This window comes from Erinaceus europaeus, chromosome 6 (assembly GCF_950295315.1).
Source record: "Erinaceus europaeus chromosome 6, mEriEur2.1, whole genome shotgun sequence".
Classification (NCBI taxonomy): domain Eukaryota; kingdom Metazoa; phylum Chordata; class Mammalia; order Eulipotyphla; family Erinaceidae; genus Erinaceus; species Erinaceus europaeus.
Window position 1 is genome coordinate 8,866,750 of NC_080167.1, and position 14,841 is coordinate 8,881,590.

Consider the following 14,841-nt stretch of genomic DNA (forward strand, 5'->3'; position numbering starts at 1 on the left):
AGACCCGGGTCTTTGTACATGGTAATGTGTGCGCTTAACTGGGCGTGCCACTACCTGTCCCCTGGAAAAGAAATAATTTAAGTATGGGGATCAATGGTAGTGACTGAGTGATCAGAGTCACTTAAACCCAGGCCCCTCATCACTTTACCACTCTGACCCTTTGTCACCCAGCCCCTCTATAGAGGAGGATAGCAACAGCACTCATATTGGGTGACTGCAGCCAGTGTTGAGTAAGACATCGTGCAGAGAACTCAGCACCTTGCTTAGCAGACAGTGAGCTCTCAGCCCCCGAGACTGCTGCTTCCACCAGCCCTGGGGTCACAGAAACAGGGCCCAAGGTCACCAGCCAGATAGCCATGGCGGCAGACTCTGGCCTGTATGGGCTCCCTCCTCCTCCTCCCTGGCACTCAGCCCCCAAAGTCAGCCACTTCTTTTCTTGCAGGAAGGTAAATGAAATCAACACACCTGAAGCCACTGAACTCCTCGAAGGAGGCTTGGATCCAAGTTTTGTTTCCAGAATATGAGCACTGGTATGCACACACACAAAATCTGTTTCAAATCGCAGCCCCAGAGGGTGGAGGCTAGGCTGGCATGGTATGAATGAAAATCCAGGAAGCCCAAACCATTAGGCATCACATAACAAAAACTGGAAGCCATTTCTCCTGAGCAGTCACTCTGTGAGACTGCCAGGGACCCTGCACTCACTATTTGGTTTAACCCAGGGAGAGAGTGATTACTTGGTGGCCCCATCTTCCAGATAAGGAAACTGACTGAGCAAGTGAAAAGGAATTCACCCAGAGACACACAGAAAGAACCAGAAAATCTCCCGTGTTAGCGAGTTGGTGGCAGACTGAGGAGGTCCCTAGGCACTGGACACTGCACGCCAGGGACTAATAGGTCTCAGTATAGTAGCCAACTTGTTCATCTGATGAAGGTGGTGAGGGTAATTGAAAGTGGCCCTGGACAGGGTGAGGATGAAAATAAGACAGTGAGCAAGGATGTTGTTTGGGCAGGCCATGAGGGAGGCATCAGGTTGTGGGGTAGTTATTAGGGCTATAATTGGCAACGGGGAGTCCTCAGAGCCCGCTCACCTAGACATAGACCAACTCAGCACCCTCTTTCGCTTTGTCTGCTTCTCTCTCTCTCTCTCTCTCTTTCTCTCTCTCCACTCTGAACATCTCTACTTCTCCCAAATCCAGCCTCTTTCCAGTTTCTTCTAAAGAACAAGTTTTAGGGCCAAAGTCTGAGAAACAACCTCCCAGTACCATAAGCACCAGTCACCAGCCTCCTCCCCATCCCTGACTTTAGGAAGCAGCTGAGGAAAGAGACACTGAGAGGAGCCGGGAGACTTGTAAACGACTTCATTTCTTTTTTTTTTTTTCATTTTTTCTTTCCTCGTGCCAAGTTCTGGCTCTGTCCTTTGGTGAGGCCTGACTCCAGCCCACTGTGTGGAAGAGAGCACTTGGGGGACCTTGCCTCCCCAAGAGCTTGACGTCAAGTCCCTTCTTTAATTAAAGAATAGAGCCCAATGCTAAACTTGGGTACTCAAGAGATCTGAAGGTCCCAGCTGTCTCTGCCTCTAACTAAACAACCAGCATCCTGGGATTGGCATGCGGAAGAAGCAAGGCTCAGGGAGAATTAAGGGAAGTAAGAATGTGGGGAAGGGGGCTTTCAGGGAGGACAGACACAACAGCCCTGGGTGGCTTTCTCGAACACCAGAAGCTCTAGCAGCAAGACGCTGGAAGACAGCCACAGGGGCAACACACAGCAGAGACGTGTGACACCGTGAAGGCAATGCATGAGTACACAGACACACACACACACACACACACACACACACACACACACACACACACACACACCCCACGATGCCAGATGGAGGAGGCAACCAGGGCTGGGCCCGGGTAGTCATTATTCCTCACCCACACAGAGAGGCTGGTGCAGTTACGTAATGCAAGCTGCAGAAGGGAAAGGCAGAACTTGCTAACCTCCCCTCCCACCCCCACCCCACCACACCCCCCACCACCGCTGCCCCTAGCACCCAGGAAGTGGCTTCTCCTTCTCAGGGGTTGTTTGCTCCTCAGCTTCCCACCTCCTGCTTTCAGAGGCAGTAGGAGCTTGACAATCGCCTCAGCCCCCAGGGTGACCCCGGGAAGCCACTAAGAGGGAAACCACAAAGAGCATCACTTGGTTAGTTGTGGCAAATCAGGGCTCCCTCCTGGTGTTGGCGAGGCTAGCTGGAAGGGGCATTGGGGCAGAGATGGAATTGGGCTTGAGCTGGAGAGTAAGGACAGACACAGAGACTCTCAGCCACCCCCACAGCCCCTACTCGAGCCTCACCCACAAATCGTAGGCCCCAGCCCAGACACATGGACGGACTCACAGAGCTGCCCTGGAGACTCCTCCCTGGCATGGATTCTCCAGCTGGGCCTTCTGTGTGCCTTCAGTCCTCCAATCATACCCCACCTCCAGAGTTTAAATAAAAACAGTAGAGTATCAGGTTTTTTAAAACTAGACTGTGGGCACTGGAAGATAGCTCATTCAGTAAAGTGTACACTTTTCCACACGCAGGGGCCCAGATCTGAGCTCCCAGCACTGCAGGGGAGCACCATGCATAGCACTGTGGGGCGGTAGGAGAGGGGAGGTTTGGCTCAGGAATGGCAGAGCATCGCTATCGTGTCTCCTCTCTCTCCTATTTTTTCAACTTTCACAGGGCTTATTGCTGGTACTTGGCACCTGCACAACTTCACAATATCGGCAGCCTTTTTTTTTTTCTTTTTGCCTCTAGCGTTATCACTGGGACTTGTGCCTGCACTACCAATCCACTGCTCCTGGAAGTTATTTTTTCCCTTTTGTTGCCCTTGTTGTTTATCATTGTTGTTATTGTTGTTATTGCTGTTGTTGTTGTTGGATAGGACAGAGAGAAATGGAGAGAGGAGGGGAAGACAGAGAGGGGGAGAAAAAGATAAGACACCTGCAGACCTGCTTCACTGCCTGTGAAGCGACCCCCTACAGGTGGGGAGTCGGGGGCTCGAACCAGGATCTTTACGCCAGTCCTTGTGTTTCACGCCATGTGTGTTTAACCTGCTGTTTCACGCCATGTGTGTTTAACCTGCTGTGTCGCATCCCAGCCCCCCAGCAGCAATTTTTTTTAGACAGGAATAGAGAGGAAAAGAGCAAAGCGGGGTGGGGACCTGCAGCCTGGCTTCACCACTCATGAAGCTTGCGCCCTACTGAGGGACCAGGTTCTTGCTCATGGTATCATGAGTGCTTCACTAAGTGTGCCACCATCCCATCCCTTTCTCTCCTTTTCTTGTCTCTACCTCACTGTCTTTAATTGAAATTTTTTTAAAAAGCAATCCTCACCTGCAGGGGGGAAGCTTTGTGAGTGATGAAGCAGTGCTTCAGATGTCTCTGTCCCTCTCTACTTTCCCCTCTCAATTTGTCTGTCCTATCAAACAAAAGATTAAAAATAAACATGCAGAAAAGATTTTAGAAGGGAAAATATTATAATAAAGGAGTCCAGTTTGAGCGGCAGTATCATGAAGGTGCCAGAAATATTAAAAATAATATAAAAACTAGAGTGTCGGTTTTAAAGCTTAGGCTGGAAGAGTGGAACTGAAATGAGTCCACATGGCCCCTGAGCTATGTTTCTCTTCCTGGCGTGACCTCCAGCGAGGTATGGAACCTCCTCAAGCTCCCGTCTTCTCCCTTACTGTCTCAAAGGAGAAAAGTTTCTGTTAAGTGTGTAGGTGCTCACTGAGAGTCCACTGTGTTTAGTCTCTTGGGGGTTTTCTTTCCCATTTAATAAGTACTCATTTGGACAGGGGCTAGGAGTCAGGGTTAAGATAGAGCAGGCACTTAGTTAACCCTGGCATCACAAAGCCTGATTTTTTTTCTTTTTAATATTTTATATTTATTTATTTATTTTCCCTTTTGTTGCCCTTGTTGCTTTATCGTTGTAGTTATTATTGTTGTTATTGATGTCATCGTTGTTGGATAAGACAGAGAGAAGTGGAGAGAGGAGAGGAAGACAGAGAGGAGGAGAGAAAGATAGACACCTGCAGACCTGCTTCACCGCCTGTGAAGCGATGCCCCTGCAGATGGGGAGCTAGGGGCTCGAACCGGGATCCTTACACCGGCCCTTGTGCTTTGTGACACCTGCATTTAATTGCTGAGCTACCACCCGACTCCCAACAAAGACTTATTTTTCTTGAGGTTTCCTTGCTGGGGGTTTCAGAGATTTGTGTGGACTCACCCTCTTGCTACTTATTATATAACATATTGGGGTTAAAATGGTTTGTAATATGCCCAGATCAGTCCCTCTGGAACTAGAACAAGTCAGTAACTGCAGACCTGGCCCCACAGGCCACTAACATCCTTCGATGATGGCTCCATGGAAGGCAGCATCCTTCCTCTCCTAGTGGAGGCTTTGAGGGTGGCTTGGGGATGCTGGGAGTGGCCAGAGGAAGCTCGAGAGGAGAGACCTGTGCTGGCTGAACTGACCCATGAATGTAGAGTGTTTACTTGACACAGAGAGTCAAAGGCTATACGACAAGTTAGGAGCTGACTACTTGCAAGAGGGGAAAATAAGAGGTTTGATTGTTGCCTTTTGATTTCTAGGAGGACAGACTGTTAGTGGTTCTCTCCAGGGCCTGTGTTCATGGAGAGGAAGCTAGGACTCTTCATCCAACTGGGAAGGCTCCCTTCTCCCCCACCCAGAGGAAAGATTTTATTTTTTACTTGACTTTAATACTCCAGTGTCTTCCAGTTAAACTTCTCAGTTGGCTGTTTTCCATCCATCTTAGTTTTTGAAGGTCTTGTTGAGCATTCCACAGGAAGCTTCTCCTTATTAATTCTTTCTGTCCTTCCCTTGTTCCTCGCCTTCAGCTCGAGAAGCCCCAGCTCTGCTCTGTGCCTAAAAGGCCAGCTTGCCCAGCTGGCATGTGTCACCTCTAGACACCACTGGACACAGCCACCAGACATTTCTCCTCGCCAGCCCCTCAACCTGTTGCTTGGGGCGACGTCCCACCATTTCCCCTGACATCTGCCCCATCAGCCACCGCTTCCTTAGGGAGACAGGGAGGCAGGCGCATGAAATCATGCCACCGGCATCCGGACAGCAATGAGTGGGTGACGCACAGTTGACGTCAAAGGCAGAGAAGACCTGAGCCCAAGAGCAGCTGGCTCTCAGGACTCCCAGCACCACCGCCACAGCTCCGTCCCTGACACAGCCTGGAGCCTGGCTCCTCCTGGGGACATCATCTTGGATTAATACCTCCTGAGGTCCTTGGACCCCTGGCCACTGGATGCCATGGAGAACCACATGTTCAGCGTCCAGCAAATCCAACCCAACGTCATCTCTGTTCGTATCTTCAAACGCAAAGTGGGAGGCCTGGGGTTCCTGGTGAAGGAGCGGATTAACAAGCCCCCTGTGATCATCTCAGACCTGATTCGAGGTGGGGCGGCTGAGCAGAGTGGCCTCATTCAGGCTGGAGACATCATCCTCGCCGTCAACGGGCAGCCCCTGGTGGACCTGAGCTATGACAATGCCCTGGAGGTGCTCCGGGGCATCGCCTCTGAGACCCACGTGGTCCTCATCCTGCGGGGCCCTGAGGGCTTCACTACACACCTGGAGACCACCTTCACCGGGGACGGCACCCCCAAGACCATCCGGGTGACACAGCCCCTGCCACCACCCTCGGCAGCCGTCGACCTGTCCCAGCAGCCTGCGGCCAACAGAGAGCAACCTCCGGTGGTGGATGGAGCCAAGGCTCCTGGCAGTGGGCTGCAGCGTGCCCGAAACAGTGGACAGGAGGTCGGCCCGCTAGCCCACACTAACAGCCTGGCTCCTCGCCCCCCCAGCCTGGCCCCCGCCAAGAAGAATGCAGGGCTCAGCCTGCAGGGTGGTGGGGAGGACAGTGAGCTACTCAAGGAGATAGAGCCAGTGCTGGACCTTCTCACCCGCGGGGGCAAAGGCAACAACGGAGGAGGGCCTGCCAAGGCAGAGACGAAGGACGCAGAAATCCAGGTGGACAGGTAAGCTCCGTGGGGGAGGGGGACTGCGGGGGGCACTTACTGCAGCTCCATTTAGAGTCTAGCCCAGCTGTCTCAGACATCCACACTACCACATCCACCTGTGCTTAGGGCAGAACGGGCATGACCTCTGGCACACTATTTCTTGCCAGAAACCCAGGGCTAATAGTCATCGTCCCTGATTTTGCGACTTGTGACCTCATCCCTATAAGGGGCAGGTGTGTACTTCAGCAGTGAGAAGACAGAGGCGTGGAGATGGAGATGGAGAGCAGCGAGTGACTTGGGTGGTTCTCCCAATCACCACTGAGGGGAGATCAGGCGTGCACAGCCACTGGGGTGATGGGTGTAGATGCCCAGTCTCCAGAAAGAGGGAGTGGAAGGGCCAGTCCCCTCACTGCCCTCCACCTAGTCCAGCTCCCTCCTCATAAGGGGCTAGGAAGGGGCAGGAACGTTCTACAGAGGAGATGTCTAGGTGGGGAGTTGGCCCCAACTCCCTGAAAATCTCTGTCTCCCTTGGATTATGTGGGGGCCGAGACTGGAACTCAGAGAACTGGGTATGGTACCTCTGTGTCTGCCAGATTGGCATTTCCTTATTCTCTGGGGGAGGGATACTGACAACACAGTGGGTGATTCAGGCTCCTACTATGGGGAGGAAACAACAGCTGGGCCAGGGGGCCAGAGAGTGGGCCAGAAGACTTGAGAGGGGACTTTCTTTAGCCCCTTTACCCCTATCTTGGGTCTGGCCCTTACTCTCAGACCCCCAGTGCTAACAGGGAGGGCCTGGACAGACCCTCTTTACCTACTCCCTAGCAGTGGGAAGTTCAGGTCTGCCTCCCACTTCCCCAAATCAGGACTTTTCACTGCCCCTCCCCAAGGACCCCTGAGTGTCCCAAGAGCATTTAGATATGTCAGAAGTCCCACAGAATTCTGTGTCAAAGGAGTCCCCTAATCATTCAGCAGATGTCAGTGGGTGTTCTGAGTACTCCCAAAACCGTTCTGAGCACAAGGGTAGAGCAGTGAATGGGAAAGATGAGTCCTCAGACCTGGTGAGTAAAACAAAATCTCAGGCAGCTGTGATGGTGTGGAGAAGACAAAACACAGACAGACAGGATAAAGATGTAAGATGTGTGATCTCTTGGTGGTTTGTGCTGAGCAGGGGAGGGGTTAGTAAGTGAAAAGAGAAAGAGAAAGAGGAATATGGAATGATCTCACTCCAAGACAGAAGTTGAGAAATGAGAACAGAAAGGGAGGAAAAAGGAAGTGACAGGAGTACAAATTTAGAGAAGGTGATAGTGGGAGTCCAGGAGGAAGCAAGAGACAGAAGTTTTCTGTTTGCTGGAGAAAGAGGATATTTGAGGTGGAGGGAACAGCAGCTGTGGGCCCTGGTGTGTTTTGTGGGGCAGACCCCACACCACCTTATGGAGGACCCCTCAGTCTGAGGCAGCCCTCCAGGGTCTACCATTCTGTGGTTTTCCCAACTCCTCAGACATGGGCAAAGCCCGTGTGGACTCGGCATTCCAGTCTCACATGTAGGAAGATGAGGCTGTGTCAGAAGCCCCGGGCAGAGCACATGTCACTTGCTGTCCCTCCACCCCTGCTCTCTGCAGGCTCTCTGGGGACACCTTGGGGTCCCTCTACACCTCTGGTCCCCATGGAAACAGACCATCTTAACTCCTAGGGCATGGAGTATGCTCTTAGTGAGGCAGATACTCTGGGACCCCCACTGCCCTCATGTCTTTGTCCAGAGCTGGGACCCAGGATCTGTCCTTGGTGTTCTTATGCTGCCAGAGACCAGCGATCTGGTTTGCCCCCCTGAGCATAGAACCCCAGGCCAGTGTCCAGCACCTTGCAGGGGTCCCTAAGTCAGCACACAGGTGGCAGCATCTTGTCTAGTCCTGATGCCCCTCGAGGGCAGCCAGCCCCCAAGACATTTCATTCACTGGACTTGATTCTAAAGAATGCTGTGACACAGGCTCAGTCCTTAGTCCTATTTCCAGGAAGCAGTGGGATTGCCCCCTTCCCAGAGCCTCATGGCTGTCCTCATCCTCCAACTCCCTCAGGTGCCCCCCATCCTCTGCCTCCCCTTGTCTGCCAGCTGAATCCCTCCTGGACCCACCACTCCTCACACTTGGTTCTGATTGCAGCTGGGCATTATTGAGGAGAGTTCCTAGGGATGGGGCTTATTTCAACCCTCCCCCAGGCTGAATCTTTGCAGGTGGCCTGGAGAAGTGCTCCCCTCAAAGGATGTCCTTTTCATCACTAGGGCAGGGCTGAAGTGACTCTCTTTCTCTCTCCAAGTGGGCAGTCCAGGATACGGGCCACATCTGGCGCACTAGGTCTTGTGAGACCATGATGTGGGGGGACCTAACAGGAGCCCCCACCCTGACAGCCAGCTTTGGAGGGGACACAGCTGGGAAGTAGCCTCTGTCTCCCTGAGGGAGAGGGAGGGTCACACAGTCTGACCTGTGGGCCTGCTCCCACTGACAACTTTTGCCCAGCTTAGAGGCTGCATCTGAACTCTCCTCCTACCCTCATCCATCACCATCCTCTCTCTCGTGACCCTGTCTTGCCAAAGGATCAGAAAACACTGCTTTGGAGGAAGGAAGGTTTGGGAGAAGGTGGCCCAGGGGTTCCAGGAAGCCCCTGTGGAGAGGGGTCTCGGGATGAGTAGTATTTACTAACACCTCCCCCCAGCACAGCATCTGGAGACAGAGCCCCACCTCCTCCCATTTTACCAACTAGTCTTAAATGCCCCCGTTAGTAACCAGAAGCTAATTCACAGAGCATAAATCCTGCCTACATTTTACGTGTTTTAATCAATACGGGACCCTCCATGTAAAGTAAAGGAGGCAGAGCATAGAAGTGATTTGTAATAAAGAATCTGTAATCTGATGTGTGAGTGCTTGCCACCTCCAATGGAAGGGACAAGGCTGCTGCCTAAACACAGCAGACGTGACATGTCAGGTGACACAGGTGTGTCGTTTCAGCAGCTCGACACCATCAGCAGCACTGCCTTGGTGATGCGACTTCCCAAAATGGTGAGCAAGTGCCTCCCAACAAAGCCAGGCCCTGTCCTTCCTCTGTTCACTCAACCTTGCACGCACGCACGGGGCAGCCTGTGTGGTTAAAAGCCAGACATATACACACTCAGGTGGAATTGGGACGGGACCCCAGCCCAGCGTCTTTTTTTTTTTTTTGGTTTCCAAGGTTATCACTGGGGCTCAGTGCCTGCACTATGAATCCACTGCTCCTAGAGGCTATTTTCCCCCTTTTGTTGCCCTTGTTGTTTTTCATTGTTGTTATTGCTGTTTTTGTTGTTGGATAGGACAAAGAGAAATTGAGAGAGGAGGGGAAGACAGAGAGGGAAAGAAATATAGTCATCTGCAGACCTGCTTCACCACCTGTGGAGTGACCCCCCTGCAGGTGGGGGAACCTGGGGCTTGAATTGGGATCCTTAAACCAGTCCTTATGCTTCACTCCATGTGCGCTTAACCCACTGTGCTACCGCCCGGCCCCCTAAGCCCAGTGTCTTAAGGAAGCTTTCCATGCTCCTGGATGCCCAGAGGCTGGCACAAGAACCCTCCTCCCCCCCCCCCCCCGTAGGTTTGTCCCTGGCCTTGAAGCATATCCACACATACACAGCCATGTGCACCCACAGATTGTCAACCAGCCTCCAAGGGGCTGGTCCCAGTGTCTTCTTAACTGCTAGTTTCCCCAGGGGCCAGCGATATAGCTCAGCTGGGCAGGCACCTGCTTTGCCATGTGCTCATCCTGGGCTCAGGTGCCCCAGTGCCCCACAGGGCGCTGAGGGTGGGCCTTCAGTACTGTGGTGTCTTTCTGTCTCCCTCACTCTGTCTGTGCTGCCCTTCCTCGCTTTCTGAAAGGCCTGCCCAGAGTAGCGAAGCCCCAGTGAAAACAACATCAGCAAAGTCAACATCTGTCCCCAGTGAGGAAACAGAAGCTCAGGGGGCTAAATGTTCTTTAGGGTCCCTCTGGAGGCTGTCAGGCCCCTGCAACCCACTGCTGCCTGCAAAACACTCGTCCTCCCAGCCCTGTCCAGCCAGGCTCCTCCCCATCAGGCCTGGGGCTGGACCTGGGTCAGCAGTTGACAGTGAAGCTGGAGCCTCCCCTCCTGGGTGTCACCCTGCAGACTGCTTCCAAGTAACAAGGCAGAGTCACTCTCGTTGTCGGCAGTGTCCTTGTCTACTTCATCCTTTCCCTCCCTTTCCCACCTTCCCCTTGGACACAGACCTATTTTCTTGCCCATCTTGTTTCTTTCCCTCCTGGGGTGTGTCTAGTCCTATTGTTTGGGGGTGCCAGCCTTGTTTGTGGGCTCTGACTGTGGGCAGCCTTGTTTGTGGGCATCCCAGCAGGTGGTGGCAGCCTGGAGGGCTTGTCAGGAAGGAAAATCCAGGGGCTTCCAGAACCTGCACACAAGAGCGATCTCTTTAAAACATTGCCTGTCAGAGGAAATCCAGGTTGCTCAGCTTGCTGCCCCGAAGGAGGGTTCTAAGGAGGCCAAGGTTCCTGGTCCAGTGTCCATCTGGCCAGCAAGTCTCGCCTTGTGCTCTGATAACTTGGCTGGCCCCTTAGAGCTTACCCTGGTCCTGTATACCGCCTCCTAAGTAGGAGATGGTTCTAGCCTCATTTTATAGAAGAGGAAACCGAAGCTCAAAGAAGTGAAGCAACTTGTCCAGGGCCACACAGCGCTGGCCTGTTCTACTTAGAAGTCACATAGGAAGGTGCCAGGCGATAGTATAGTGGGTTAAGCACACATGGCACAAAGTACAAGGACCCGCATAAGGATCCCTGTTCAAGCCCTTGGCTCTCCACCTGCAGGGGAGTCACTTCACGCGCTGTGAAGCAGGTCTACAGGTGTCTATCTTTCTTTCCCCCTCTCTGTCTTCCCATCCTCTCTTGATTTCTCTCTGTCCTATCCAACAACAGCAATGGCAACAGTAACATTAACAACAACAAAAAGGGCAACAAAAATGGGGAAAATGGCCTCCAGGAGCAGTGGATTCATAGTGCAGGCACTGAGCTCCAGTGATAACCCTGGAGTCAAAAATAATTTTTTAATTATTTAAAAAAAAATTTTAATTAAAAAAAAGGAAACCACATAGGAGTGTCTCAGAGTAAGAGAAACCAGATAGGAGTCAGGCAGTAGCGCAGAGAAGGTCTTTCTGAAGAGATGACCTTTATCACTGAGGCAAGAAGCTGTGACCCATGGGAAGAAAATCTAGGGAAAGGCAGCTCCAGGAAAGGTAGAGCAGCGGTTAAGTGCACATAGTGCAAAGCACAAGGATTCGCGTCAGGATCCCAGTTCGAGCCCCCAACTCCCCACTTGCAAGGGAGTCACTTCACAGGCGGTGAAGCAGGTCTACAGGTGTCTGTCTTTCTCTCTTTCTCTCTGTCTTCCCCTCCTCTCTACATTTCTCTCTGTCCTATCTAACAATGATGACATCAATAATAACAGTAATAACTACAACAACAATAAAAAAACAAGGACAATAAAAGGGAAAATAAATAAATTCTTTTTAATTTCTTTCTTTATTGGGGAATTAATGTTTTACATTCAACAGTAAATACAATAGTTTGTTCATGCATAACATTCCCCAATAAATAAATATTTTTTAAAAATTTTTAAAAATTAAAAAAAAGTGAGGGGGGAGAAACCAGGCAAGATAATGGGGCTGGAGCAACAGAAGTCAGTCTCGACCCAAGAGAATCAACTTAATCGAGAGGAGGAAGCTTCCCTCTATCCTCAGCTAGAGTTTATTGCCACAGCGCCCACTGATCCCACAATAAGATCTTCGCATCAGGCAATTCATTTTTCCCTCTCAGCTCCCCTGTTTTCCTGTTAAAGCTCAGACAGGTGTGGTCCCTCAGTCCCAGGTCACACAGCCAGCAAGACACCGAGCCAGGACTTGACTCCACACCCACGGTCTGACCTTGGCCGACTCTGCAGGGCACTTGTTCACTGGCCATCAGACTCTTGAGGGCATTGGAATATTTTCTCAATCTGAGAGGGAAAATGAGGCTCCGGGGTGCCACCTACCTACTAAAGATAGCACCCCTAGAGGACTGACTTCAGCCCAGCCAAAGGCCTGTCTGCACTTGTGGCTTGGCCCCCACCCCCAGCCTCACCTGGCATGTACCCAGGCTTTGAATCACTCTGGTGGGTGGCACTTTTCAACCAAGGAGTTGAATTCAGTAACTTTGCCTGCACAGTGGGTCTCAGTGCAACCACTCATTTATACATGTGAATGCAAGCCACTTCCCAAACTGCCCTCTGGGGACTGGGTGGGGGGGGCACTATTTATAGCGGTCATTACTCTTGCATTTCACCCTCTTCCTGACTAAGCCTCGGCCATCTTTCAGGCAAGCACCCAACCCCTCATTCTGGGGAAGAGCTGTGGACAGAGCCAGCCCACCCCAAATTTCATGTTAAATAGGAGGCTTCTCGCCACCATGTGTTCAGCAAATACTACGTGTCTGTCCCACCTGAGACACTGTCCTCAGAACAGGGACTCACTGCTGAGCCTCTGCCTCGTGGATTCTGTTCTTAGACAAGAAGAGAACATCAGAGCTGGGGGGCGCGGGGAACCTCAGTGAGAGAGAACATGCTTCTCATGTGTGAGGCCCTAGGTTAGACCCTGGCAGCAAAACAAAAAGGAAGAATCATCTCAGACAGCCATATATATTTGCCTCCAGGATTATCACTGGCTTGGTGCTAACACTGTGAATCCTCTACTCCTGGAGGCCATTCTTTTCCATTTTATTGGGTAGGACAAAGAGAAATTGAGAGAGGAGAAGGAGATAGAGAGGGAGAGAGAAGGACAGACACCTGCAGCCCTGTTTTGCTGCTTGTGAAACTCCCCCACAGGTGGGAGCTGGAACCTAGCCCCTTGCACTTAGTACTGTGTGCACTTAACCAGGTGCACCACTGCCCAGCCCCCTACAGTCTTATCTCTACGAAGGAAATAAACAGTTATTTGAAGAAACAGGGCTTGGGGTTGGGAAGGGCAGTAGAATAGGTCAGAGAAGGTCTTTTCTGAAGAGATGACCTTTATCACTGAGGCCAGAAGGTGTGACCCGTGGGAAGGAAATCTAGGGAAAGGCAGCTCGGGGAAAGGTACAGCAGAAGTAAAGTCAAGTCCGTGAGGCAGAAATAGGTTGGATTGTTTGAGGGACTAAAGCAAGGCCTATGGGCATTATAACTGGATGGAAACTGACAGTGAGTTCAGACATATGGGCAGGGCCCATCAGCCAGCCTCCTACTTTGTCATCTCCAGCCCTGCCACCACCCATCTGTATATCAGTTTCCAAATCACTGCAAACTTGCTGGTTTGAAATGACACATCTGGGGCCAGTGCATGGCTCACTCGGTAGAGCACACACTTCACCCTGCACAAACACCTGTGTTCAAGCCCCCAGGCACTATGTGGGAGCACCACGCCAAGGGGAAGCTTCACGAGAGGTGAAGCAGTGCTGTAGTATCTCTCCTTCTCTCTATCTCTCCCTTCACCCTGCTCTGCCTTTCACCACCTTCTGAAACAACAAAGGCATCTGGAAGTGGTGGTATCCTGCAGGCATGAAGCCCCAATGAAACCCTGGCAGCAAGAAAAACAACACACACATTCTCTTATAGTTCTGGACATCTTAAGACTGAAGTGAGTCTCACTCAAGTTAAATCAGAGTCTCTGCAGGACTGTGTTGCTTCTAGACATTCTAGAAGAAACTATTTCCCAGACTTCTCCAGCTTCTAAGCTGCCTCTTATAGTCCTTGGCTGTGGCCCCTTCCTCCCTATTCAAAGCCTACAGAGTAGGATTCTCTTCTATAGCAAATCTGCCTCTGCTTCCTTCTCTTGGTATTAATGTTTTGTTGCAGCACATTGGTTTACAAGGCTGTATATTTTAAGGTTGCAGTGTCACACTTCTTCCTGATGGGTGCTTCTGCACCATGCCCACTAACAAAGTACCATCCTTTCACCAATGTCCACTGAGGCTCTTTCACCCTTGTAAGTCCTTTCCCCTCGTTTGGCACTCTCAATTCTGAAGTCTAAGGGTTTTCTTTCTCTCTCACACACACACACAGAGATAGAGAGATACATTCCACATAAAAGTGAAATTGTGCAGTGTTTGTCCTTCTCCTTCTGTTTCATTTCACTTAGCACAGGCCACTCCATGTCCATCCATGTTGTAGTAAAAGACAAGGCCTCACCTTTCTCACGGCTGTGTATACTGGCCACTGCTTCTGTCTGCTCAAGGGCACTGGGGACTATTTCCAAATCTTAGTCACTGTAAACAGTGCAGCTTCCTTCATTGTAGGATGCTTGTGATTGTGGTGAGGACCCACTCGGAGAATCCAGAGTAGACTCTCCATGTTCAAGACCCTTAGCTTCATCAACCAGCAAAGACCATTTCCCATGGAAACATACATGCCTTCTAACAATTAGGACCTGACTGAAGGGATAGATTATTCAGTCATCCATAAGCCCCACTGAACAGCACTATGGCCAGGTGCTGGACTAACCAAGAGTGTCTGTCACCGTGTGTGTGTGTGTGTGTGTGTGTGTGTGTGTGTGTGTGTGTGTGTGTGGTCTGTCTGTCTGAACTGCTAGCACGAAGCTCACATCCTGGCAAGGCAATGAGCCCTGTGAGCTGAGTGGTCACAGATTCAATTTCTCAGCTGCCACATTCAGCCAGCCCCCACCCAGCCCCTGCAGACACTGGAGCTGGAGACCCCAGCCCAACTTGTGTGTTGTGAGCGGTGAGAGTCACACTTGCTACTGAGCCACTCAG

General features: G+C 51.4%; 1 protein-coding gene across 1 annotated transcript in view; it reads left to right on the forward strand.

The window, feature by feature from the left end:
- NOS1 (nitric oxide synthase 1) overlaps positions 1-14,841 on the forward strand; it is a 177,343-nt gene that overhangs the window by 81,507 nt on the left and 80,995 nt on the right. Inside the window, exon 2 of the mRNA XM_016190669.2 lies at positions 4,891-6,039. Within this exon, the coding sequence (XP_016046155.1) occupies positions 5,315-6,039 (725 nt within the window). The 5' untranslated portion in view covers positions 4,891-5,314. The remainder of the gene's footprint in view (positions 1-4,890; positions 6,040-14,841) is intronic.